Source organism: Aspergillus fumigatus, chromosome 1 (genome assembly GCF_000002655.1).
Source record: "Aspergillus fumigatus Af293 chromosome 1, whole genome shotgun sequence".
In the NCBI taxonomy this organism is placed as follows: Eukaryota; Fungi; Ascomycota; class Eurotiomycetes; order Eurotiales; family Aspergillaceae; genus Aspergillus; species Aspergillus fumigatus.
Genome location: NC_007194.1, coordinates 1,933,822 through 1,959,450, shown reverse-complemented (window position 1 = coordinate 1,959,450; position 25,629 = coordinate 1,933,822). Strand labels below are relative to the sequence as shown.

Sequence of the window (25,629 nt, the reverse complement as noted above, 5' to 3'; positions counted from 1 at the left end):
GATGATAACAATAGACGGTGTATGTAATGTATGTAATGTGTCGTCTTGTTTGGTTTGATACTATACCGTCAAGTATCGCACCTCAAAACGCCACGTGATATGCTCACTGGAGCTTCTGCAGCATCACACTGTTTTTTTTTCTCAGTGTATACCGGCAGAACCACACATGCACTGCTCCACTGTAAGTGTATGTTAATCTATCTTATTTCCTATTCTTGAGATATATATTTTATTTCTTGTCTCTCGTCCAATTCTGTCTCAATTCCTTCTTTCAGCAATTGAGCTGTCCATACGATGAGCCCGCTTCGTCCTCTGCTCCGTTCACCGCAAACTCCTGGCAAGCGGGTAGCCCAGCACATACGGCATTTCCACGCCACGCGACCATCTCCTTTCATTAATGAAGTTCTGGACGTTTCGTCTGGCTTCATTCATGCCGTTCATTCGATAAGTGGCCTCCCATGGGCCTTGTCCATCCCATTGACTGCCTTGATCGTCCGAACTACTGTTGCGATGCCGCTGCAGATGTACACCAAGATCCAAGCACGCAAGGAGCGAGACCTAGCTCCGCTACTTCACTCATGGAGGAAACATTTTCAAGCGCAAATTAAAAAGCGTGTTGATGCCGAGAATCACAACCCAATTCTCCCGAGAGAGGCAATCCGAGAGTTGGCGACAAAGGTAAAGGCGAAGCGGAAGGAACTGCACAAGCGATGGAACGTACCCCGGTTCTGGAAACCTGTTAGCTTCCTGCAGATACCGATATGGATTTCAGTTATGGAGAGTCTCCGAGCCATGTCTGGAAACAACAAGGGTCTTGTACCGTACCTCCTCTCCCTGGTTGAACCCTCCTCCGTTGAGCCAAGCACCGCGGTCCACCTGGCGGTCGAGCCATCCCTGGCCACTGAAGGAGCCCTCTGGTTCCCCGACCTCTTGGCTGGAGACTCGACGGGCATTCTTCCAGCTGCGCTCACTCTTTCAATCATACTCAATATTCGTACTGGGTGGAAGTCTCCTGCTCTATCGGACATGGCTGACTTACCGCGGATCGAGATTGCAAAGAACCTGACTGTGCGTGGTATCAGGGTACTGATCCAGGCGCTTGCCTTGAATATCGGCGTTTCGTCCTATCTGTACGAAATGCCTTCTGCGCTCATGATCTACTGGATAAGCAGTACGAACATTGCTACTTTACAAACTTTTCTACTGGAGAGGTTCATGTTGTCAAAGCCACTCCTTGAGCCCTGGAGACAGATTCATATTGGCTATCCTCAGAAAGGCGAAAAGACGCCTCCATCAAAAAAAATGATCAAGATTGCACGTTAGGGGAGCGCAAATAGCCAACCACTAATGATGAACGCAATGATGAATACCGATGAAACCAAGCGTGCAAGAATGAGCTCACTGGTGATAGGCGGAAGAAGAGTCAAGATAAAGACAACCTTTCAGGGCCACACGAGTCGAGATGGCTCTCCGCTCGTGCTGATGCCGCCTTAGCGACGCCCAGATATGTGGTACTTGCTTCCGGTGACCAGGCTCAAGACACACTCTACACAGGCGGTGGAGCTCCGTGCAAGTCGGTGTACGTGCCGCTTGTATAGTCAAAGAAGCGGTAGTTTGGAATCTGACGAGGAACCCCAGTTGCTGGTCGAGTGCGAGCCCAGCCCTGTGGCACTGTGTCGCCTGCTTCCCAGTCAAGCTCATGAGGGCTCCTGTCGTCCACACTGAAGAGCGGGTGAGGGTCGTCTTTAAGGCCTGACAACCATTTAAAAATGATCTCTTCGCGTGTCATTGGACCTTCGGGTGCAGCAGATTCGACTGGGACACCACCTCTATCGTCAGATACTGTGCCAGGTTTCACTGGGACTTGAACATTCTCTTTCTCAGTCACTGGGTTGACTCCGGCCGGGATTGGGAATCCCTTATTCTCCTTTTCAGTGGCATCGTCGTGAAATTCAATTCCGAGTCCATGGTTGTTGAGGTCTTGGTCATTTTCGTTACCAGGTCCAGCGTCATCGGCTGGTGATTGTGCGTTCTTAGACTTGTCCCCTGGGGAATCAAGAGCAAGACGCTCGATTCCAGCGTTGTTTGTGACCCAAAAGCTGAGGTACTCATCCTCCTCCAATCTAAGGTCTTCCATGTTGATACTGCTCTGCAAGAGAAATGCTCCCCGAATCAGCCGTGAACTTAAAGCTCCATAGTCAGGTTCCATGACTTACCCGGTTGCACGGTTGAACGCTGCTGACTTCGAATGGCAACGCCGCAGCCTTGAAGGAACGATCTTATTGGATTTCTCAACTGGCAAGATCACGGAACAGGACAGTCAGCCAAGAGACGAAACACAACTGGGCACTTGCAAATTTTCGAGCTGAGTCGTAGTACGTGAGCAATTCCAAAACACAAGGGGATTTCGACTTGCTTCTTCCAAAAAGCACTATCAGCTGGACAAGGTGTCTGGAAGAGGAAAGACTCGGGTTTTGAGAAAGAAGAGGGATGGCGACACAACATAAATACAAAGGGTGTGAGATAGGTGCGGCAAAAGTTCAGGAAGCAATAGTCACTGTGCTTGCAGAAACTTGCTCGCCCCTTTCCCAAAAGGGTCGTGATTGACGCTATCTGAGACGGCAGTGTCTCTGTATGATGTCGTTGCACAGGATTACAGCGGTCTCTTTCTTCAATCTACTAGAAGAAGACGTCTAGATTCACTAAAATCACATTCCGACTCCCTGAAGCACCTTCAGCCATCTACAAATCAGTCTGCATACACCAACAGCAGACCCTAATATCCATACATTTAACTATATCTATGGAACTGTCTTCTTTCTGCCGCAGTCTAGAGACCAGTACCCTAAGTATAGCTCCATAACTCTCTTTCTGGCCAAAGATGGAGGATCCATTGACCATTCTGGTCTGTACTCACTGGTGTGTTTCAGGGCATGCCCCATCACGTGGCTTCACTACTCACCACATCCACGTGGGTCCACGTGACTCATAGTAAATGGCCACCCTGAGATGAACTCAGTGAATTTTTTTTTTATCTCATCTTTTGGCTACTAATTTGGGTTCTTTTTATTGTTCCCCTATCCAGAGATCCTGGTGTTATCTCCTTATCAACGAAATGGTTACCCCACGTGTTAGGATTTATATTCAGGTTTAATCAAAGGTACATAGAGCAGGCCCAGCAGGGTACTCCCAAGACCAGAATCACACCTTGAGATTGCAAATCCACTATGCTGAACAACGTATGAGTATTGCTACTGCAGTAGTATCATCAACGCCAGACCCAACAACTACGCCAGCATATGCACTGGAAAATAACTCAGCCCAACCCAAAAGAGCCAGTTGAGAGTTTCATCCGACGGTATCCTCCCCCTGAAATTCAGAGTAGAGAGGTGAAGACCATGTAGAAGATGTCATAGCTTGGCTTTCTGATTTTCCTCCGACGCGCTGGCTTCCTGGTTGACGGTGATGGTCCGGTTGTCAGGGCCGTCGCCGAAGAAGATGACCTCGACGGTAATATCGTCACTGGCAAACTTGTGAGTTTATTTCAAAGATAGATGGTACCATAGCGTAAAATGCAGGGGATGAAGGAGGATTTGCTTACCGGTATCTGCGGGAGTACGGGCTAGGGAGTGTGAGCAAAGCGCAAACCATGTCCCTGTCCTTGCCACCCATCGCGTTGCGCACGAGATGAGTGGCCGCGTTCTTGTCTTCTACGACAAAACGGCTGGCAACGCCCGAAATGTCGTACTGTTGCTGACGGATCGGACGGCGCTGGCCTTCCGTGGTCGTCTCCTTGGGTGCCTCTACGGGCAGATGCTTGTCGTCCAAGCCAAACCAACTCTGCAGCCACGCCTTACTGGTTCCATTGTTGCCAGCCCGCTGCTGGTCAATCCATTGGCCCACAAGTCCGACGACTTCTTCATTGCTCAGCATTTCCCAGAGGCCGTCTGTGGCCATGACGACAAAGTCACCCTTACTAGGCTCAATCTTCGTGGTCGTGATGACAGGTTCGGCAGTGACATAAGGAGGAGTCTTCAACAGGGGATGAGGGGTCCTTCCAAAAAACTGCTTTTTGATTTTCTCCTGGGTCTCCTTGCTCCACTTGTAGAATGCATCTCCAAAGGAGCGGCTAGGCTCCAGTTGTCCCAGAATCCGTCCGTTACGCACAACATTCGGCTCGCCAGGATGCTCCTCCCGCAGACGCTTCATCTCTGAAGGGGTGCCACCAGTCTGGTCCTCAGAAAGTGGTGTTGCCGTCCATTTTCCGGTAGGTCCACGGCGGCCAAGAACAGCTCTTGAGTCACCAGCACAGGCGACCTTGAGGTCTTTAGATTGCGAGTCATAGAATGCAAGCAAAGCACAGGATCCGGAGAGGGCGGGCGCAAGCAGCTCAGCTGCGGCTCGGCGGGAATTGGATTTGAGGACCTTGTCGACACTACTATGCACGATATCATTATCAAGGCGGACAAAGGCCTGCTTAATTGCTGCGTCCACGGCTTCGGATGACGGGCTAATAAGTGAAGGATTGGTAGCTGCAGCCTTGTAGGTCGTATTCAGCTCCCGGGCCACGTATGAGATCAAAACATTGCGCAGTTTGGCCGAGGTTGTCCATCCCCTAGCTCAGACATTAGAATTCACAGGTATGGGTTGTTAAGAAGCAGGCTTACGAATGACCATCAAATACAGCCCAAAACATCCAATCACTCGTCGACCCCCCATCGTTCGCCGCAGCTACAGAGGAAGGCACTTCGACAATCTTCTCCGCATGATCATCCTCGATGGGCGAGTTGCTCGGAACCTGGACGACATCGTATCGCACGACACCTTTGCCCCGATTTACCATAAAGGACTGTTCATTTCTCCTCAACTTCTGTGTCGCCTGTTCAGGCGTCAACATCTCTAGAATTCGGCGGTCGGAATCGTCTGTCTGCTTGTAGAGAGGCTGGTCTCCAGATAATGTTGCCGTGTAGAACTGATCATTATCCACGAGGATCGCACGTCTGGTAGATTCCGCAGATTCTTCAGCGTGCGGTCCAGAAGATGCGTCTGTAGCTATTGACCTTGTTTGCGATGGGGACGTCACGGGGCTCTGCGGAGAGTTGCTACCCTGATAAGCGTACCAAGCGCCAGATGCGACAACCGTCGATATCACCGCAAGAGAAAAGTTTCGGAGATGCATCGATGACTGCAAGGTTGCTGGAATGAAGGAGGGGTGTCGTCCACGGGAGGAGAGCCGGAGACCTAGAGGCTGATGATTATGGGAGAACGACACAACAGACGGTCTCCTAGCGCCGACCTTCCATACCGGCACACGACGAGCAGTACGGAAAGTCTGGAGGGCCAGGCGACGCATTGAACTTGCAGTAACGTTCAGGCAATAGAAAAACCGTAGAATCCAGCGAGGCTGGTACGGAAAAACAGAATGGTGTTGTCGCTTTTCGCCCTGACTGTTGATCTCCAGAAACAGGTATCAAAGGCATGGGAAATGATAACGTCATGTGATAGATAACGTATCGTATGGTAATATGGAACTAAGTTGGTAAGGTACCGTACAGTAGTAATCTATAGAGTCCCGCACTAAGCCTAAGCGGGTTGTGTCGTCATGTCTGTGGTCTTCGTTCTCCTCTCCAGATATCTGCCAGAAACAGATCATTTAAGGATTGATCGCCTTCAAGTAATTTGGTGTGGAGTATTACTGACATAGAGTCTCATCGTCCTCCGCAACTCGATCCTGGATGTCCTCCCGAGCGATTCGCAAGCTGCAGAAGCTTCGCGAACAAGAATTGCAACAAGCCCACCTACAAGCGGAGCAAGATAACGATGAGTCTGACGAGTACGAGCCGGTAATCCGGCCCTCAAGGCCGAAGCTGAATGCCTTTGATCTCCTCAATACTGGTGACGATGGGGATGAGGAACACGAGTCTGACCACGATATCGAAGAGACGGTGACTCACCTGGCGGAAGATGTCCCTGCCCGCGTGAAATCCGCGGATTCTAGTAAGAAGAAGAAAAAGAAGAACAAGAAGAAGAAGGCGGCAGTGGCAAAGGTTACGGCCACAGGAGGAGCTCCTTGTGCCCAGTCAGATGACGAGCTGGACGAGATCGATCGAGCTCTGAAGGAACTAGCTGTTGAATCCAAGGGTACCGACAGTCAAAAAGCTGCAGCTGTTCCCCCCGAGAATGTCCGCGGCGCATCGTTCCCCAGGACACCAGAGGAGCTGCTCTCTATTGAGCCTAAATTCCTCAACGCCATGAATGAGATGCGGAGATTGTTCGGGAACGTCGTGTTGGAGAGTTTCGACGAAGAAACTGGGACAGGTCGCAGGAGAGACAGGAATAGGGAAATGGTTGATATGGGTCGCGCTTTGACTGGTAGGTATAGTCCTGCCAGTAAAGGTCTAAGTTTAGCAGGGACTACCCAGCGGCGGAATGTTCTCATGCAGGGGAAAGACGAGTGGCCGCGCGCTCCCAGTGGTGGATTGGGGATGGAGCTGGTAGAAAAGCTGCCCAGTGGAGCTACGAAATACCAGATTGTCCACAACTCTGCGTATACAGACGTGCAAAGACAATTTGATATGTGCGTCGAGTCCATGGATCCACAACGAATGATCCACCTCTTGCAATATAACCCGTACCACATCTCTACTCTCCTTCAAGTGTCCGAGATAGCAAAACATCAGGGTGATCATGCCGTTTCCGCCGATCTCCTCGAGCGAGCCCTGTTCAATATCGGGCGCTCAGCTCACTCGTCGTTCGGCAATCGCTTAAAGGAAGGTCAGGCAAAACTCGACTTTGTCCACATGGCAAATCGTGAGCTGTGGCTTGTGGGTTGGAGGTATATTGCGAATTTGGGAATGAAAGGAACGTGGAGAACCGCATATGAATGGGCCAAGCTACTGTTGAGCCTGAATGATGACGACCCATATTGCATCAGGCTTTTGATCGACCATCTGGCGCTACGGGGCAGAGAATACGCGCACTTCGTCGATTTGTGCGCACAAACTAGACTGAGTGAGGACTGGGCGCCGTTGCCCAATATCCAATGCTCACTCGCACTGGCATATCTTCGGTTGAATAAACCAAAGGAATGCCGCCAGCAGCTGCGCCGTGCCATGTCGAGATATCCGTGGGTATTCTGTAAGCTTGCGCAGGAGTTGGATATTCAACCCATGCCCAAGCGCATATGGGGCAAGATGCCTCCAACAGACGCCCACGAGTTGCTTACTGAGCTCTACATTGCCAGAGCCAAGGACCTCTGGAACACTCCTGAAGTGGTCTCCCTGATTGTGGAAATCGCCGACACTCTTCCAGAGGAAGAAGAGCCCATCGAACCTCCGGAAATTACTCTGGACATTGCACGCCATGTTGTCCTCTCTGATATTCCCCGCGTGACAACACATTTGCCCGGACGATTTGTTTCGGGGCGAATCTCAGCCTCTGATCCTCTCCCGCCTTACGACTCTGAGGCTCATCGGCAGCAATCGGACCCAACGCCGTCCTACTTGGCGCAGATGCCAGAAGTAGGCCGACCACAATGGCTTCGCGATCTGCTCGACCAGCTGAACAACGGAGCGCTTCATTTTCCTCGATTCCGCGGGGGCGACAATGAAGAGATCCGCGATGATGATTTATCCGATTACGATCAGGGAGAAGCTGGTGGCGAGCGCCGACGTCCTGTGGCCGACCAGGGAGCATCACTGGAGCAGTGGCTTCTGGGAGATGGTATGCAGAGCCTGCAAGCCTTCTTGAATCAGTACGGAGTTGATCGTGGTAACTGGGGTGATGTGGTCGATTACTCTCCCTTAACGGAGTATCTCGACGGTCTCGATGCCGTGCAGCCGGACGAGGCACGACAAGAGTTACTTCATGGGCGAATCAGAGAGGTCATGGGTGATATGGTTGTTGATATGCTCGAGAATGAACTTGAGCTTCAGCAGTATGACGACGAGGACGAAGTCTGATCATATTCCTGGTCCGGTCATTTTTGGTTGTATATACCCTGTATAGCATTAAAAGTCTGTCGACCTCTCCCGGTCTGCAATACATTGATCAATCATCCGTCAAATTAGGGTGGCCATTCTGTTGTAGTATGCGGTCGTTCTGCGGATATGTTCCTTCAAATATATACCCCTCTGGCGATAAGACTCAGCACTACTGTCCATATATATATATGCACCACGACGCGACTAAATCATGCAAAACACGAACCACAGGAGCGCACCCTCCAGTTATAAGGTATACTCTGGAGGTTACATCTCGCAGGATACAGAATGACCAAATTTCCACAGTGATAAAAGATGTCTTACTGACAGGCAGCCAATCCCAGTGTTCGCTTAGTCACAATCTCTTATCGGATGCGGCCACCAAACGGGAAGAGCTGCTAAGAGCTGCTATGAATAGAGTCGCAGCAAGGAAAATCTTCATTTTTCGCTTTGACAACTTTTTTTGGTTTCAGATAGCCGAAAGTCGAAAAGCTGGATGTACTTTGGCTAGTGACTAGAACTCGTTCCGACTGAGACCGAGACGGCGTCGTTTGGCACTTAAAGCTTTCTGAGCTTGATCTGTGTCATTGATTGTTCCTTCGTTCGCTTTCTTTTGTGTAATCGCAGGGATCGGGTCGCAATCGCAATGTCCCTCCCATTGGTGCAGGGAGATATCCCTGCGGGAAATTCGGTCCCGATCACACCGCGTGAAGCTGCCTCTGGTCTTCTGGGCTCTATCTCCTTAACCTGTTGGTTTTTCTTGCTGGTATGTCTCACACCGGCCTGGATATCGCGATCAACCCATCGCGCGAGACGAACAAGAGTCCAATGCTGATCGCAACCGCGTGCAGGTCCCCCAACTCATTGAGAACTACTGTAATGGCAATGCTGAAGCCATCTCGCTCCTCTTTCTCTTCGTCTGGTTCATTGGCGATATCACCAACCTGATCGGAGGCGCTTGGGCCGGTCTCGTACCCGTCATTGTGGCCATTGCGGTCTATTTCTGTATTGCGGATGGTGTGCTCATCGCGCAGTGTCTATACTACAAAAGCCGCAATGCTCGTCGCGAGAGTCTGCGTCGTCGTCGGCGCTCCTCCACCGTCACCCCTGATCCGACAACCCCTTTGCTCGGCCGTCGATTCAGCGATACCCTGGAACGGGGTCCGGCTTCGCGACGCCGATCTATAACGTCGCAGCGTAGCGGACGGGGCAGTCACGGTCATCCCGACGATGCTCTAGCCATTATCATTGAAGAGAACGAGGTTGGCCGGAGCGCTTGGGTGAAGAACTTCAGCAGTGTCCTGGCAATCTGCGTCATCGGCATGGCCGGTTGGACGGTCGCCTGGCAGACCGGGGTCTGGAAACCAGCTGCGAAGGAGCGTAATGGAGGCGTGGATATGGCAGCTGGCGCGCAAGTACTGGGATATATCAGTGCCGTTTGTTACCTGGGGTGAGTGTACTTTCTGACGGAGATGGAGCTGGACTGACAGAGAGCTTCTAGTGCGCGACTTCCTCAGATCTACAAGAACTACCACGACAAATCATGCGATGGTATGTGCTTTGTCCTTTTGAGGAAACTCGCATACGAAAGACCCCTTGTACTGACCTTTTCATAAGGACTTTCATTGCTCTTCTTCATCCTCTCTTTGATGGGCAATCTTACTTATGGTGCTGGCGTAAGTAGAAGGCTCCTCCTCCTCATCATACCGCACTGGTCTAACCATTCGTAGATTCTCTGCCATTCAACGGACAAGAATTACGTCGTGACGAACCTACCTTGGCTGATTGGCTCTTTGGGCACGATGGTAGAGGACGTGGTTATTTTCGTACAGTTTCGCATTTACGCAGAGCCGAGTCCTCAGCTCACGACTGCAGTGTCGTGACATCTCACTCTTCGATAAGGATATGCCTGTATGGCTCAGCAGCGGCTGATGTACTACCCCAAGTATGCCTTGTTTTATATTTTCTTATTTTCTGTATTGTATTCCGACAAAAGTTCTGGTATTTTTTCTTCTCTTTTCTCCAGTGGTGGCGGAGTATGTTCTGCGGATTTGGCACGGCGTTGGTGGTTCGGTTGACGGCAAGATTGCTACAACGGTGTATATATTAAACAGCCTGAACTGCGCGAGCAGACGAGGACACAGGGATTTACAAGATGTATACAATGGAGAACACTTGCAGCAGAAGGAATCCTTTGATCATGGTCGCATGACAGACATAGCATGAGAACTGGGCAACTATGCTAGAAACGTATCTAGCAACAAGCAAATGGCAAAAACTTTTTCTCAGAATCTATTATGATTCTAACCGAGGGCGGCCACAACGATCTCGCCCTCAGCAGATATGGATATGCCAATTCTCCCTTTACTAAACGGCCCGAAATCCTAGCGTCATCCGTACCGGTACCTCTGTCACGACGGAACCCATCATGCAAGCAAAGCGCCCAGTCCCACCAGATGTCCTTGTCCGTTTGATTCTTCTTTTTTTTCCCTTTTTGGTCTTCGTGCAGTCGCGTTGTATCGGGTACAAGAGATTCGAGTAATATAAGGAGATAGGAGAGAAACGAGGAAAAAAAGGAAACAAAACGTCGAACGGATTAGGACGTTTAGTCGAACAGACCGAAGCCCATGTCCTCGTCGGACTCCTCCTTCTCTATACAAACGATCAGTATTCCTATCCGCGAAGCCTAGTCTCACAGGTTTCAAGTCCTTACCTTCTTCCTTCTTCTCCTCAGCAGCAGCAGCCTCGGCGGGAGCGGCAGCGCCGGCAGCAGCGCCGCCAACGGCAGCGGGGGCAGCGGCACCACCAGAGCCGACGTTGGTCAGAAGGTCCTTGATGTCCTTGCCCTCAAGAGCCTGAAAGAAATAAGTCACAGCGTAAGCGTTTGTCCAGATCGCGGGCCCGATTTTTCGTTCCATTGTCCCAAAAAAATTGTTGCGAAAGGTGGTGCAGTATTTACCTTGGCGAAGAGGGAAGTCCAGATGGGCTCAACATCGGCGACCTTAGCAGCACCGAGGAGGGTCTGGATCTTGTCGGCCTATAATCGAAAGAAAAACCATGAATCAGCCCAGTGCCTTGATTGCCTTGCAGTTTCGTAGCCGTTTCTGAAAGTTTTCCTCCTCTTTCCGTGCAATTCTTCCTAAGCTGTTTGCCGATTCCAAGCCGCAGATATTCGAGAAATTCATGGACCAATACGTACGGTGATCTCGACGCCATCATCGGCGAGGATGAGGGCGGCGTAGGAGCAAGCGAGCTCGGCAGTAGACATGGTGGTCGACGGGTTGGACTTGACTGGGAGTCTCGAGAGGGATGGGGATGGGAGGAGAGAGGAAGAGGAAGACGGAGACTTTTTTTCTACTGTCTTGTCGATGGAGATGGTCGGGCTGGCACTTGTTCCCAGAGCGGAAGTTGTGTGTTTGGTGCAAAAGCCCTCGCTTAGGGCTGCCCCGATCGGGTTTAGTTCCAGCCTTTTCCCGTGATTTTGGCCTAGTCCCAACAGGGAAAGGATGATGCCATCATAGAAACACCCCTCATTCCGACAGCTTCCAATCTACTACTTGTAGCTAGAGGGGTTATCGGATATCTTTACTGGTGTCTACTCCACACGGCCGACTCTTCTTTTAACTTGGTGCATATTTTTCTAGGATCCCTACCACTAAACGACCTTCTTATATCGGCTCGACATTTCCATCTTATTTTCTCTCTGCTATTGGCATTATGGACTCCCCCGCCGCCCCCGTCCCTTTCGACCCGCAGGAGCAACCGATCCTGGAGCGTCTTCTCCGGACCAGAGATGCACTCCTGCTGCTGAAACAAGACAAGTCGTCCTATATCAAATCTCGCGATGTGCTGCCGCTATACGAAGAAGTGATCTCCGAGGTGGAAAAGCTCAATGCTGTGCGGAAGGAACAAGACCGCCGGCTGACACACAACCGACGTTAGCATCCGAGTGGGCCTTGCGCGTAATATAGTCGGTCTGGCGAAAGGTGGGCTAACTATTATGATCTTTTGATCGATCCTTTCTAGTCGACTACGTACTTGACGACTGCTTTCAATTGATCTCGTTGCTGTTCCTGACCGTGGGAAGGAACAATGAGGCACCCGCAGTGTATGTTTGCTGAGCCGCCTGAGGATTGTCCTGTGTTTGTCTGAACTAACATTAGCTTACGATAGATACTCCCTTGCAACAACAGTCAAGGTATAGCGGTTCCCTTTCAGCTGTCTCCGGCCATATGTTTGTGTTTCCTGACCTGTTCGATTAGCGCCTGCTTGACCACCTCGAAGAAGCTGGCTTTTACAGCTCAAAAGACCTCAGCTCGATCACCAAGACCCTGAATAACATGAAGGAGACAGTCGAGCGTGGTCGAGACGCATATTCCCCAGCTTTGATGACGCTCTTGGAAAGTCGACTTGAACAGTGTCAATTGAAGTTGAATAAGTTGCGGAGCGGCCTTGAAGCCATGAACCCTGAACTGGCACCCATTCATGAGACTCTCGTTTCAGTCTTGCGGTCCACAGCGGCAGCTAATACTCGATCAAAGGTAGTCCTTAAAATTTGGCGTGTTCCTTTGAGGGAGTGACTGGACCAGCTAACGATGCGTGGTTTCTAGTTCTCGGCAACGGAAGTGATCAATCTTCGGAAGCAGTTGACGAAAATTCAAGACACAATGAAGGACGGTAACTTCATTGGAGCAGATGGCAAGCCCCTCGAGGGGCAAGAGGGGGTCAAACAACTACTGGATCGGTGCTGGCGTTGGACCGAGATTGTGCTGGAAAGGTCAGACCGCCCATTCCCGTGCCTAGGATCTCGCAATAGCGGGTAGCGACCGAGTGGCTGCTGACTGCTTGTTTGTAGAGAGGGGAAGATTGACGAGCGCTTCCGCGACCAATACGAACGACTGCTAGATATTCGTAACCAGCTGGATCGACTCTCCGTAACTCAGGCCTGGTCTCTTCGGGAGACCGACCTTTTCGGATATCAGCGGAAACTCGACCGTATTGATGAAGCTCGGGTCGATGGAAATTTTGTGGATGCTGAAGGGCAGCTGGCAGATATCCATGCGCAGCGTGTAAGGATTTAAGCACGCAGAAAGTCGTGATGAGGCTTGTTACTAATCGTAGGCAGACATTACTGTACCTCATTCGGAGGAGCTACGCCTATATCTACGCACTTCTGATCTCTTCGGAACCCGTATCTGAGGCCTTGCTGCCAGTCTACAATCAATTGCAGACCTTGCGACGATGTCTCCTGGAAGTCAAAGAGTCTGGAGGTGTGTCGAATTCTCGCGAATTGTACCCATACAGTATGAAGGTGAGTAACCTCCAGCTTCCTTGCAAGGCACAGAAGTTGACATCGTACAGCTCAACTCCATTGACAACATGCGAGTTGACGGCAAATTTTACATGGGAAACGACATTCCTGAAGGACAGGGCAGCGTTAATGCGCTGCTGGCTGAATGCTATGATATTGTATGGGAGCTGCGCGCGGCTGTACCTGACGACTGAGAGAGAAAAAGCGCTTAATTCTCTGCTGGTGATATTCCTGTATCTTGTCCCCTTCTTTTTTGTATCAACGGCTTGAAATATGGTGGTTCTCTTTTCTTCGAGGTTTGCGATTTTTCTCCTGACTTTAGTTCAGGCGTTTGTCTGGGCGCTTTTTGGGATGCTATGACTCCTTTTAACAGAAATGAGTTGTCGCCATTGTGCAAACTTGATCAAGGTAGCTGATAAGGGTTTCTAACACCACGAATCTTGTCTTCAACTACTTAATATCTATCTAGGTAGACAGATCACACTACTTAGAATGCCTGCCTGACCTCAAAATGCCCTGGATGATACCTTATCCACAAGTATTTCTGTCATAACGTAACGTATTGTAAGATGACACCGACCCCGGCATCGGCGTCGTCATAACCAATCAGATTACAGCCAAATAAGTAAGCCGAAAAGCAGCCAAAAAAAAGGGCATTAAATGTTGCCATCTCCCGAGCATCGTCTTCTTTCTCCGCAATCCACACTTCCACAGGCCGTCAAGATGGTGAGGCAGCTTGTCTGGCAGCGGGCTACCGCCTCTCGCAGGGTAAGTTTTCCTTCGTGCTTTGTCAATGGCTTCTAGATGCAGCTCCAAGGCCAGAGACAGTCGTTTTCTCTCATTCTCTCCCCTACTCATGACTAACTCCACTGCCCCATAGCTGGCCCCGAAATGCCTCTCCCCGCAACAATTGTTCGCACGACGTGGCCTAGCCACTGAGGCGTCCGCTGCACGCATGCCGCCTTATCCTAAGATCGTGCGGAATCTCGAGCAGGTTCGGAAAGTGCTGGGATCTTCGCGTGCGCTCACTCTGGCAGAGAAGATCCTCTACGCCCATTTGGACAATGCGGAGGAGTCCCTGTTGACGGGCACTAACAATGGAAAAGACATTCGCGGCAAGGCCAACCTGAAGTTGAAGCCGGACCGAGTGGCGATGCAGGATGCGTCGGCCCAGATGGCGCTGTTGCAGTTCATGTCCTGTGGCCTGCCGTCGACTGCGGTGCCCGCCAGTATCCACTGCGACCATATGATTGTGGGTGAGCGTGGCGCGGACACCGATCTGCCTGCCTCTATCGAGGGTAACCGGGAAGTGTTTGACTTCCTTGAGAGCGCCGCCAAGCGCTACGGTATTGAATTTTGGCCCCCCGGTGCGGGTATCATCCACCAGAGTGTGCTGGAGAACTACGCGGCCCCTGGTCTGATGATGCTGGGCACGGACAGCCACACACCTAATGCGGGAGGTTTGGGAGCTATCGCTATCGGTGTCGGTGGTGCAGATGCTGTGGATGCATTGGTGGATGCTCCTTGGGAATTAAAGGCGCCTCGGATTCTTGGTGTGCGACTGGAGGGTAGGCTGAGCGGCTGGGCCTCTCCCAAGGATATCATATTGCATCTAGCTGGTAAGCTCACCGTCCGCGGTGGTACCGGCTATGTGATTGAGTACCACGGACCCGGTGTCGAGACGCTCAGCTGCACTGGTATGGCCACCTGTTGCAACATGGGTGCGGAGGTCGGAGCCACCACCTCGGTCTTCCCCTTCTCCCCCAGTATGGTTCCTTACCTGCAGGCGACGCACCGTGGCCATGTGGCCCAGGCGGCGGCCGAGATCGCCGCATCTGGCCCTAAGAACCTTTTGCGGGCCGACGATGGAGCAGAGTACGACCAGCTCATCACAATTGACTTGTCAACGCTGGAACCTCACGTCAACGGGCCCTTCACTCCGGATCTGTCGGTGCGTCTATCTGACTTTGCCAACACCGTCCGCGAGAACAAGTGGCCCGAGACTCTGGGTGCTGGATTGATCGGTAGTTGCACCAACAGTTCTTATGAGGACATGACTCGCGCCGAGGACCTGGTCAAGCAGGCATCAGCGGCTGGTCTGAAACCCAAGGCGGACTTCTTCATCACTCCTGGCAGTGAGCAGATTCGGGCCACTCTGGACCGTGACCAGACCCTGGCCTCCTTCTCCGAGGCTGGCGGCACCGTCCTGGCCAATGCCTGTGGCCCCTGCATCGGGCAGTGGAAGCGAACCGACGGTGTCGCCAAGGGCGAGGACAATGCCATCTTCACCTCCTACAACCGTAACTTCCCCGGACGCAATGATGGCAACCGACGCACCATGAACTTCCTGGCGTCGCCAGAGATTGTGACCGCCCTTGCCTACTCGGGCAGCACCACTTTCAACCCCATGACCGACACTCTGAAGACCCCGAGCGGTGAAGAGTTCAAGTTCCGCCCTCCCCAGGGCTCTGATCTTCCTAGTGCTGGGTTCGCCGACGGCAACCCTGCCCTCCAGCCCAGCGCTGGTGTGCCTGACGCCTCCGTCGAGGTCATTGTTTCCCCCACCTCGGAGCGTCTCGCTTTGCTGGAGCCTTTCGCTCCCTTCCCTGAGGGCGAGCTGTCCGGCTTGAAGGTCCTGTACAAGGTCAAGGGTCAGTGCACAACCGACACCATCTCCGCGGCCGGTCCGTGGTTGAAGTACAAGGGCCACCTGCCCAACATCTCCGCCAACACTCTGATCGGCGCGGTCAACGCTGCCACGGGTGAGACGAACGTTGCGTACGATGACGCTGGCAACAAGCACTCGATTCCCGACCTGGCTGCTCGGTGGAAGGCCGACGGCATTGAATGGCTTGTTGTGGCCGAGGACAACTATGGCGAGGGTAGCGCGCGTGAGCACGCGGCGCTGCAGCCGCGGTACCTGGGCGGCCGGATCATCGTGGCCAAGAGCTTTGCACGCATCCACGAGACCAACCTGAAGAAGCAGGGTGTTGTCCCCCTGACGTTCGCCGACAAGGCCGATTACGACCGCATTGACGCATGCGACCAGGTCGACACGGTCGGACTGTACGAGACACTGCAGTCCGGCGGTCAGGGATCAATCCAGCTGCAGGTCACCAAGAAGAGCGGCGAGAAGCTGACGATTCCAGTCAATCACACTCTGAGCAAGGACCAGTGTGGCTTCATTCTGGCGGGAAGTGCCTTGAACTTGTTGGCCAAGCGGGCACACCAGTGATATCGATACCGGGTGACAATTGGACAAAAAAAAAAAAAAGTGTATACATCTCTGGGTATTGGAGGCGTTCGCGTGTATGTACGTTTTGTCTGTTATAAGATATCCAATCGAACAGTTTGAATTCAATCTTGGGCCATGCATGATGCAATTCTCACAGGCGTCATTATTTTGCTTGAGGCCAGAAGTCAAGGAGGAATCTCCCTAGCCCCGCACCTTATCCACCGGCCTACAACTGTATGACCTTTCTGTTCCCTCACCGATTATACAAGTAGTACGTCAACTTTGATTATCCAGAGTTCTCCTTCCAGGACTCCATTCTCACTCACGATGCCAGAAACAGTCCGTCCGGCCTTTGCTGACCGGCCGCGTCCGCTACTCTCATATGGGATTCCATTCCCCGAAGCAGCCCATCATGTTGGCGACACTTTCGGAGCCTCAAAGATCTACATCATCTGCTCGGGCTCGCTGGCCCGCAACACAGATGCTTTGGACCGTCTGGTCGCGGCGCTAGGACCAGAAAAGGGTCCGGCCGTCGGATCGGCATGCAGAGCCATACTCTCTGGTCCGAAGTCCTGGAGATCGTGCACGATGCGCGTCGAGTTGAGGCTGATCTACTCTTGACGCTGGGCGCAGGCAGTCTGACCGACGGGGCCAAGGTGGTCGCATTGGTAATTTCCCCCCCCCCCCCCCCCACAAGCATTTTGCGCCCCAGTAAGCAATTAACGAAGCCACAGGCTCTTGCAAACAACGTCCAGACGGCATCCGACCTCGCAACTCTAGCCACAGGCCCGGACCAGCGCGTCGACGTCCACGCACCAACCATCCCCATCATCTCCATCCCCACCTCCCTCTCCACAGGCGAGTACTCCGACTTCGCCGGCGCCACAGACGACACCACCCGCCGGAAACACTCCTTCCAGGCGCCGACGCGCGGGCCTCAGCTCGTCATCCTCGACCCGGACCTCGCAACCACCACCCCGCCGTCCATCTGGCTGAGCACCGGCATCCGCGCTGTCGACCACTGCGTTGAGACGCTGTGCGCCACGACTGGCAAATCCGAGACGACAGACGCGCACGCCATGCACGCCCTGGAGCTGCTCGTCCCGGGCCTGCTGCGGTGCAGACATGACCCTGCCGGCCACGACCGCGACGCGCGCCTGCAGTGCCAGCGTGGCGCCGTGAATGCCATGGCGACGTTGACGGGTGGGTCTTCGGTCGAGCTGGGCGCCAGCCATGGGATCGGCCACCAGCTTGGGCCATTGGGGGTCGGCCACGGCGAGACGAGCTGTATCCTGCTGCCGGCTGTGTGCAAGTTCAACGCGAGGCATGGCGCCAATCGCGAGCAGCAGGAGCGGGCGCGGGACTTTCTTGTGCGGAATGCCGAGGTGGCGCGCGTGCTGCGTGATCGGGGCGTGGACGCCTCGTTGGCGGATTTGGGTGATGTCTTGGATGCCGTCATTCGGGAGCTGGGGATGCCGCGCTCGTTGAAGGAGGTCGGGGTCGGCCGGGATGCGCTGGACGAGCTGGCGGCCAACAGTCTGCATGATCGCTGGTGCAAGACGAATCCCGTGCCGTTGACGGAGAAGAAGCAAGTACTGGAGATTCTGGAAATGGCCGTGGAGTGATTGTGTGGCTACGATAACGCCGTACGTCGATGATCTTTATGACCCATTACCGAGATGATTTACCACAGGACGGAGTACTGTCTATATCAATCCAAAGTCATGGTTTGTAACTCACGAGATACATAATCCCTCGAGGGATCAAGACTCGCACAACGCTGTATAGAGACTCATCACAGGAATAAACGGAAATAAAAAACGACAAATCATAACTGCCAGTTGTATTCATATACTTGCATGCATATCGAGATTTCATACCGAGAGAGAAAGGAAACAACAAATTATAAAGGCTCACTGGAAGTAGCTTCGCACCGCCGCCTGGTTGTCAGGGCTCACTCCTGCCAGGATTTGCTCTGCATTCAGTCCTGTAGCGGCCACCAGTTGCTTGGCCGAGTTGGCCACGCGTCCTGCCGTTTGGCCTTGTAGCGTCTCGGCTTCCAGAGCCTGCACGATGTATCCAAACACCTTGTCGGCATTGGACATCACCACCGGGTTTTGTCTGTTCAATGGTCAGTCAATCACAGAGCACATCACTGGACGGGGAACAAACGTACTGGTCAATCAACTGGGCAAGGAAGGAGTAAGCGTATGGCGCAGCCTCCTCATCGTAGGTGATCGGAAGTGTGTTGATCCAGTTCGCCACGATCTCCTGCGCGTTCTGCACCTTGCTGGAGTTATAGTGTAGGATCTTGGCGATACTGGCCGAGGCGTTCTCGGTCGCAAATACATGCTCCTCTGTACGAGCCTGGTTGATCTGTGTCACCTGGAACAGGCTAGGGATGCTGGCAGCGACGAAGTCGCTCCAGGCAAGGCCACCCTTCTGAGCGGCAACACCCACTCCGTAAGCCGCGGCCTGCCGGTTAGCGGCATTCTCATCGCGCAAACCTGCGGCCAGGGGCTGCATGATGTGATCCTTGTAATTCCATGACTCGGGGCCGCAGAACTCGAGCACATCGTCCATGATGCACAGAGCCCATTGCCGTTGCGTGGGGTCCTGGCTGGTGATGAATGCGTCATAGAATGGCAGCAAGCGTTGCCATGAAGGCAGGAAAGTCGTGCCCTGGTTCTTGAAAATGGTGTGGAAGGCCTTGTTCATGTCGCTCAGCAGGTTCTGGTCATCCTCAACCGCGTACTCGTAGTCGAGGTCCTCTTCGTCACCCTCTTCGGCATCGGCGCGCTCCTCAAGACGAGCTTTCACACGAACCTGGTAATCCTCCAGTGTGGACTTGGCAGACTCGATAAACGCTTCCATGTGCTGCGGACTGAGGCAGTTCTTGCCAACCACTTCGACGGATTCGTAGAAGCATTGGTACATCTCCGCCAGAGTGTCCACGGTGGGCTCGGCGCTCAGAACCTCGATGATCTTCTCAGCTACCCTGTTCCACATGGCAGCGAATCCGGGAGACTGCACACCGTGTGCCTTCTTGTACGAGTTCAGCAGCTGAGGGATGAGCTTGGCGGATGAAACCCGCACAGGGTCGTGGAAGAAGAACGCAAGTCCAGGCACCGCAATCTTCTCCATCGTCTCCAGCACAAAGGGCTCAAAAGCAGCCTCCAGGATCTGAGCGTAGATGGTAATCAGCTCAATGGCGGTGTTCTTGTCTTCCAACGCGCTGGTCTTGATACCAATGATCTTGCCCTTCAGGGGCACCAACTCCCAGCCCTCATCCTGTTCAACTTGGTCGATCTGGTCCTCATCATCCAACAGCTGGATGTCGGCCTTGGCAGCCGCAACGGACAGAAGAGGAGGCATGACGGCTGGCAGGTAAGGGACGAAATCCTGACCGAGAACGCGGCACATACGGCCCCAGCAGTGGAGCAAGTACTGCGACTGCGGGTCGTCCGCATCGACAATGTTCTGTTGGATGTTGCCGAGCAGCTGCACAAGGTTCAACGCATCCTGTCCCATCTTCTCCTTGCCCACGGCCAGAGCAATCAAAGTGGCGCACTCCATAGCCTTGGCACGCAGTAGACGGTACTCCTTGGATTGCTCCTCCTTCAGGACGTTGAAGAGCAATGGCATCAAGGTCTCGTAGAATTGATCAAAGGCGTTCTCCGCCGAGTCGGCAATGGTGGCAATGGTGGACAGCGCTTGTTCCTGCACGTAACGTTTCTCGCTGCGCAGAAGCTGCAGAAGGTGTCGCAGAAGATCAGCAAGGTACGGCTCGAGTACCTTCTTCTCTGCTTCTTCGCAGAAATTGACCAGAGCGGCGGCCGCGTGGGCCTGAACTCGTGGCTCAGCATTATCCAGAACAGGGATGATGTTGTTCAACACAACGCTGTGGTACTTCTCCTGCATCGTTCCCGCGAAATCGGTGCTCATCTGGCCGAGGGCGTTGCAGCCCGCGTAACGGACACGCGGGTGAGGGTCCTGGAGAGCCGGGACAACAAGGGCCAGCACTTGATCGAGCTCACCGACCATCAAGTCACGGCAACCCTCAGAAATGGCGGAGATGGCCATCAATGCTGCGTGACGATCGCGCCAAGCAGAGGACGACATCATGCGGGGGATCCAGGCAAAGGTTGCCGGAAGGATAACCTGACCGCCGAGCTTGTTGGCCAAACGGTCCATGCACTGTTCTCCAGCAACATGGTTAAGGTCGCTCTCCTCCAAGTCCAGGTCCTCGGACGCATTCCATTCCGAAGCATCGTCGTCGTCAACTCCGATATCAGTCATCAAGCTCAAACATTGGGTGACCATTTCCTGAGCAAACTCGGGGTCCTTCTTGCACATCGAGGGGGCGTAATCTGCAAATGTAGCCATCAACTCCAAGGCATTCTGGCGAACCTGATCACTGAGGTCCTTGTCGGCAATCACACTAATACTGAACTTGACCAGGTTGTTGAACATAGCTTTGAACATCTTCGGGCAAACTTCCGCAAGCTCAATGAGAGCCAAGAAGGCGGAAGACAGCTCCTCGCTCTCGGAGGACTCCTTCAGAGGGGGCAGAATGTTGAGCATGTCGGGTACCAGTCCGAAAAACTTGGGTTGAGACTTCTTGGAGATAGACCGGAAGAACGAGGCGAAGGCTTCCATAGCAGCAATGCGAACCTACAAGAGCAATGGTCAACCTGGACTCCCGTAAACGCTACGCTGAAAGGTCGCAACATACAGTGACAACATCATCCTTGAAACCCTTGCCGAACACACCTGAAACGGCATCCTCATGGTTCTTCTCGATGATACTGGGAGTCGTCGAGAAAATGCGGAAGGCGGCCTCCCGTAAACCTGCCTCGGGTGACTGGCTGGCCTGGAAAAGCACGCCGAGAAGCTCGGGCCATTGATCGCCTAGAGAAGACCTTTCATTAGATATGGAACTCTTTTTCACCACCCATGAAGTTGGGCATACCGTTATCGGTGTACTGTCTGGCCACCTCCGCCACTGCATCGCCAATCTTTTTCCGGACATCAGACCCAGATTCGGTCGTCAAACAGCTCACCAACTTCTGTCGAATGACCAATCTCTGTTCCCCAGAGAGTGTTGAGAAGAGTTCCTTGGCCTCATTTGTGACCGGATCTTTCCTTGTCTTGGTCGCGATTCTTCTGAAAAGCACGGCGGCGAATGTACGCGTCTGCGGGTCAAGATTAACCAAAATCAGTCGAATCCAGCAAGGCGCGGCAACAGGGCTCAAGTCGTAGTAAGTAGAAGGCTTCAAGGCTGTCTCTTTGCCTACACCAGACACGGTCCCCATGTCTCCTGACAGAACTTGTATCACTTACTACTGTATCCTCCGCACCCTGAATCTGCTCGGCCAGGCCCATAAGAAGAACATCTGGACGGTTCTGGATCCAGTCATTATTCAACTGTTCTTCCGCCTGAGTACGGATAGCGTTATCGGGTGTGGTCAACGCGCGCAACAGCTGGGACAGCGCGGAGTGAACCTCGGGTGGGAGCAGCGACATGTTGATCGCTCGTCACGTAGAATTGATAATTCAGCTGTAGATCGACTGTATCCCGTTTCGGAACGGCGATTAGTGTGTGTATCCAGCGCTGAAGCTGGGCTGGTGGACAGGGACTGTAATCCCTTTTCCTGGTTATTACTATTTTTTTTTTCTTTGGCGGGGGTTGGACAGTAGCTGTAAGTACAAACTCCGTTGGACGGTGTTTGTTAGACAAAGATAAGTGTGATCTGACAAGATAAGGACGATGATCAAATCCAGAAATATGCACAGTACAACTGCAAGCTCAGCATTCCAGCTCGACAAGGGAGCTGCTGGCGAACAGGAGGGGACAATTCAGGGCGTCGTGAGCGATGTGGGATGGACCAGTTGAAGCCTCAGAAACCCAAAAAATAATCCCAGGCGTCGAGGGAGTACTGCGCTATTCCTAATCGGGAGACCTCCAGGCATCCAGGCATCAACGCCCGTTTTGACACCCCCCATGTGGTGTCTACGGAAGGCCAAGAACAAAAATATATACGGTTGAGACAAATTCTCCTGCTTCTAGCTAAAACTATATGCATTGCTAATATGCCATCTCTAAGAAAACACTAGCGGTATCCGAACAGTCACACTTAGATTAATGGGAGATGTTAAGGGAAAATGGGAAAAATGATGGAGGGAAGAGTTCGCACTTTGGGATATGCAAGTATGTATGGCGCAGTAAAGATAGAGTTAGATCGACAGATATACACAGTGTGCCTGCCTTTCATCGAACTAACCACACTCTAAACCGGTGACATCGTCTATCGACTTGTCGCGCGGCCGAGGATGAATACTCCAGCAATAACTGCTGCCAGGGTCACGATAGCACCTGGAAGTAGAAGCTCATTGGGTACGCCGGCGATGAACTGCTCCTCGGCGGGGCGTGTTGGGTACAACTGACGGGCCTTGGGGATAAGGGGCTCCTCGGAGAGCCGCTCCTCAGCAACAACCGAACTTTTCTCTTCGACGACCTTGGCCGGAGCAGGCTGGGGATCCAACGTTGCCGGAATTGGGGGCTGAGAGGGGTCGTGCACAAAAAGATCCACCTTATCACGGTGCGAGCGACGGGCGAGACTGACGGCATCTGCCAGATCCTGATCGGTAGTGATAGAAACAGTGTCACCCTCATTGTCCAAGTAGCTCAAGGCGTAACCAGTATTGCTGAGTTTGCCCTCCTCGACGGTGGCTCCACCTCCGACGGCCTCCAGCTCGTTGCCTAACTTGGCTGTGACTTGGGCGACTAAGTCAGCGACCCCAGCGGAAGTGACAACATTGACTCTGTGCACACGGCCGCTAGGAGCCTTAAATTTGAAGGGGAACGGAGTGTTCTCGTCGTGGTTATGGTGATGGTCGTGATATTCCGAGAGCTCATCTCCGCCGTGGTGGGACGCGGATTCGTTAGGGAGCACACTGTCGACACCATGTCTCGGTGATTCCGGACTGAGAACGGATCGATTCGGCGCTTGGTGGCTGCCAGACACCATTGAATCGGATTCATGATCCATTGACAACCAGAATTTGTTCCATGCGGGGCCTTCATCGTCATGCGATTGCATGGAGTTAATCTTGCATCTCGGGTCAGTTGAAAGTCCAGATTTTCGGAAAAAACTTTGACTAACCTGTTCAAGAGTGGCATATGTGAGCTTGAGCACATCCACCATGCCGACAATCTCGCCCGTCTCGTTCATAACAGGCAAATTCAGGTAGTGACCATCTGGAGTAGAGAGGATTAGCCAATCTGTTGCGGCCTCAGGGAAAGCGGGATCACGAACCATGCATCTTGCGGAGAGCAGCTTGGATGCTCATATCAGCAGGAGCAAAATCAGGATGTGGGGTCATCACACGGACGACACTACAAGTGGCAGGGTCCAGTCCTGGGGCAATCACACGCAAGACGATATCCTTGCTGGTGAAGATACCGGTGATGGAGCCCTGGTCCTGCACGAGCAGGGCAGTAGTGTGATGCTCCTTCATCAGCGTTGCGGCATCCCTGACAGAAGTGCGCACGGATACTGTCGTCGGAGGCAGGCCATCCAGGACACTCTCGAGGGTCGGGCCGGACATTTTTGAGCGCAGCGCTTCCACGTATTGGATGATTTGCTGAGGCTGCGTGGAGCCTAGTTCTGTCTGCACACCTTCCAAGGCATCGTACAGTTTTCGGGAAGAGCTGTACGCACGCTCCAGCTTCTCCATCGCATCGTAGAAGCACTTTGTAATGTCGAGGATACCAGAGATGTCCTGGTTCTCATCCATTACCGGCAGATGTCTAAAGCCCTTTCTAACCATGAGATCCAGTGCGTCTGTCGCGCTGGTGTCGGTTCTCGCACACAGGGGGTTCTTCGTCATGATCTCGGCAACGGTAATTTCGCGAGCCTTTTGGCCGTTTCCGACCACACGGAACGCAAGATCCTTCGCTGTGAAAATACCAGCGATGCGATCATCATCGTCTGTGACAAGAACGCAGTCTTCTCTCTTCGCGGCCATCATTTGTGCGGCTTCTGCGACGGTAGTGTTTGGCTTAATCTGAAGGGCTTGACTAGGCTTCAGAGCCAGGACGGTTCCAGGGGGAGCTTTGCGCGTGCGATGGGCTCTGGGGGCGTGGTGCCTCTTTTTGTTGAGGTCCGCCTCCATCTTGCGTCGAATAGCCTTCACGACAGCGCGTTAGATTTCATTCCTATGCCAGCAATCGCTGTTCGCTACGGGTCTGTGGGAGACCATAAACAAGGGGCTAGGGGGGAATACAAGGCCGTACAACTAGAAACTGGAGGCCAAGAATAGGCCATCAGGGAATACTGACCTCATCTCGCTTCGATTGGTTTTGTCTTTGCCTGCTTGCAGCACTCATGGTGGAACTTCCCACGTCGCTGGACGGTGTGTGCGTTGAAGCTGTAGTTTCTGGTCGAGGTCGCGGAATGTGGGATGCAGGACTGTTCTCAAAGTCCGGAAGTCTCCCTCTCCCGAGAGTCTTCTGGCTTGTTGTGCCCCGATAGGTTCCTCCTGCAGCTGACATGGCACCGATCGATATGAATGGATTTTCGGTGAGGGGGTATCAGAAACCGAGAGAGTTAAATCGTCAGACCTAATCGATGTATAGGTATGAGGGATCTGAGCACGAGTTACTCGAATCAATGTCAGATTTAACAGAGAAGACGAAAGAGACCGTCAGCAGAGATATACAACGTACCACTGAGGGTGAGCAACAGACCACCAGCACGACCCAAGTACAACGAGAAAGATACGGACGAACAGGGGTTGTCTCAAAGGGAGTTCGAGGGTTAACTATTGGCTGCTAGTGAGTTAATAATAACAGCCAGAGTTGGGCAGGATAAACAATGGGTAATAACAATACGCCCCATTCACGGGAGCCGCTCCGTTGACACCACAGAGTGGTACGAGTCCCCGTCAGGAATGGTTAGGTACATATCCGTGGACCGTACGCGAGTACCGTAAGACCCGTAATGCTGGGACGACCCGGCCGCTAGGCTATTTTAGGCTCTTCGACATGAACTAGATCTGCACGTGATGATCTAATTGGTTTCAGGACATCAGGCCAC

The 25,629-nt window shown here is 52.8% G+C and overlaps 11 protein-coding genes across 11 annotated transcripts; 6 read left to right on the top strand and 5 right to left on the bottom strand.

Moving 5' to 3' along the window:
* Positions 1–294: 294 nt before the first annotated feature.
* Positions 295–1,323, top strand: AFUA_1G06880 (putative mitochondrial export translocase Oxa2; the record flags this gene model as incomplete). Its single annotated transcript, XM_745344.1, has 1 exon — positions 295–1,323. The coding sequence occupies one exon, from the start codon at positions 295–297 to the stop codon at positions 1,321–1,323; it is 1,029 nt and encodes a 342-aa protein (XP_750437.1).
* Positions 1,324–1,546: 223 nt separating this feature from the next.
* AFUA_1G06870 (uncharacterized protein) lies at positions 1,547–2,137 on the bottom strand (the record flags this gene model as incomplete). The annotated part of the gene is made up of 1 exon (XM_745343.1): positions 1,547–2,137. The coding sequence occupies one exon, from the start codon at positions 2,135–2,137 to the stop codon at positions 1,547–1,549; it is 591 nt and encodes a 196-aa protein (XP_750436.1).
* Positions 2,138–3,026: 889 nt separating this feature from the next.
* Positions 3,027–5,497, bottom strand: ptcF (type 2C protein phosphatase ptcF). The gene is made up of 3 exons (XM_745342.2): positions 4,668–5,497; positions 3,602–4,615; positions 3,027–3,522 (listed from the first exon to the last, which is right to left on the bottom strand). The coding sequence occupies exons 1-3, from the start codon at positions 5,351–5,353 to the stop codon at positions 3,411–3,413; spliced, it is 1,812 nt and encodes a 603-aa protein (XP_750435.1). The 5' UTR covers positions 5,354–5,497; the 3' UTR covers positions 3,027–3,410.
* Positions 5,498–5,735: 238 nt separating this feature from the next.
* On the top strand, positions 5,736–7,961 carry AFUA_1G06850 (transcriptional repressor TCF25 family protein; the record flags this gene model as incomplete). The annotated part of the gene is made up of 2 exons (XM_745341.1): positions 5,736–6,372; positions 6,412–7,961. 2 exons carry the CDS (start codon positions 5,736–5,738, stop codon positions 7,959–7,961), a joined length of 2,187 nt encoding a protein of 728 aa, XP_750434.1.
* A 437-nt stretch (positions 7,962–8,398) lies between these two features.
* gprJ (PQ-loop repeat-containing protein) lies at positions 8,399–10,215 on the top strand. The gene is made up of 5 exons (XM_745340.2): positions 8,399–8,748; positions 8,834–9,432; positions 9,484–9,533; positions 9,600–9,658; positions 9,713–10,215. Exons 1-5 carry the CDS (start codon positions 8,629–8,631, stop codon positions 9,863–9,865), a joined length of 981 nt encoding a protein of 326 aa, XP_750433.1. The 5' UTR covers positions 8,399–8,628; the 3' UTR covers positions 9,866–10,215.
* A 372-nt stretch (positions 10,216–10,587) lies between these two features.
* Positions 10,588–11,382, bottom strand: rpp1 (ribosomal protein P1; the record flags this gene model as incomplete). Its single annotated transcript, XM_745339.2, has 4 exons — positions 11,182–11,382; positions 10,942–11,019; positions 10,696–10,837; positions 10,588–10,634 (listed from the first exon to the last, which is right to left on the bottom strand). Exons 1-4 carry the CDS (start codon positions 11,248–11,250, stop codon positions 10,588–10,590), a joined length of 336 nt encoding a protein of 111 aa, XP_750432.1. The 5' UTR covers positions 11,251–11,382.
* Positions 11,383–11,525: 143 nt separating this feature from the next.
* Positions 11,526–13,824, top strand: AFUA_1G06820 (uncharacterized protein). Its single transcript, XM_077803854.1, has 8 exons — positions 11,526–11,919; positions 12,009–12,090; positions 12,156–12,180; positions 12,245–12,523; positions 12,593–12,759; positions 12,838–13,051; positions 13,108–13,293; positions 13,344–13,824. The coding sequence occupies exons 1-8, from the start codon at positions 11,700–11,702 to the stop codon at positions 13,485–13,487; spliced, it is 1,317 nt and encodes a 438-aa protein (XP_077660025.1). The 5' UTR covers positions 11,526–11,699; the 3' UTR covers positions 13,488–13,824.
* An 85-nt stretch (positions 13,825–13,909) lies between these two features.
* On the top strand, positions 13,910–16,760 carry AFUA_1G06810 (aconitate hydratase ACO2). Its single transcript, XM_745337.2, has 2 exons — positions 13,910–14,061; positions 14,174–16,760. The coding sequence occupies exons 1-2, from the start codon at positions 13,954–13,956 to the stop codon at positions 16,526–16,528; spliced, it is 2,463 nt and encodes an 820-aa protein (XP_750430.2). The 5' UTR covers positions 13,910–13,953; the 3' UTR covers positions 16,529–16,760.
* Positions 16,761–16,855: 95 nt separating this feature from the next.
* AFUA_1G06800 (iron-containing alcohol dehydrogenase) lies at positions 16,856–18,153 on the top strand (the record flags this gene model as incomplete). The annotated part of the gene is given in 3 exon segments (XM_745336.1): positions 16,856–17,059; positions 17,077–17,196; positions 17,263–18,153. The coding sequence occupies 3 exon segments, from the start codon at positions 16,856–16,858 to the stop codon at positions 18,151–18,153; spliced, it is 1,215 nt and encodes a 404-aa protein (XP_750429.1).
* Positions 18,154–18,441: 288 nt separating this feature from the next.
* On the bottom strand, positions 18,442–22,462 carry AFUA_1G06790 (nuclear import receptor PSE1; the record flags this gene model as incomplete). The annotated part of the gene is made up of 5 exons (XM_745335.2): positions 21,872–22,462; positions 21,501–21,723; positions 21,264–21,439; positions 18,705–21,202; positions 18,442–18,649 (listed from the first exon to the last, which is right to left on the bottom strand). The coding sequence occupies exons 1-5, from the start codon at positions 22,052–22,054 to the stop codon at positions 18,442–18,444; spliced, it is 3,288 nt and encodes a 1,095-aa protein (XP_750428.1). The 5' UTR covers positions 22,055–22,462.
* Positions 22,463–22,565: 103 nt separating this feature from the next.
* On the bottom strand, positions 22,566–25,453 carry AFUA_1G06780 (CBS and PB1 domain protein). Its single transcript, XM_745334.2, has 5 exons — positions 25,260–25,453; positions 24,873–25,194; positions 23,848–24,721; positions 23,695–23,789; positions 22,566–23,640 (listed from the first exon to the last, which is right to left on the bottom strand). Exons 2-5 carry the CDS (start codon positions 25,083–25,085, stop codon positions 22,837–22,839), a joined length of 1,986 nt encoding a protein of 661 aa, XP_750427.1. The 5' UTR covers positions 25,086–25,194; positions 25,260–25,453; the 3' UTR covers positions 22,566–22,836.
* Between the last annotated feature and the right edge of the window lie 176 nt (positions 25,454–25,629).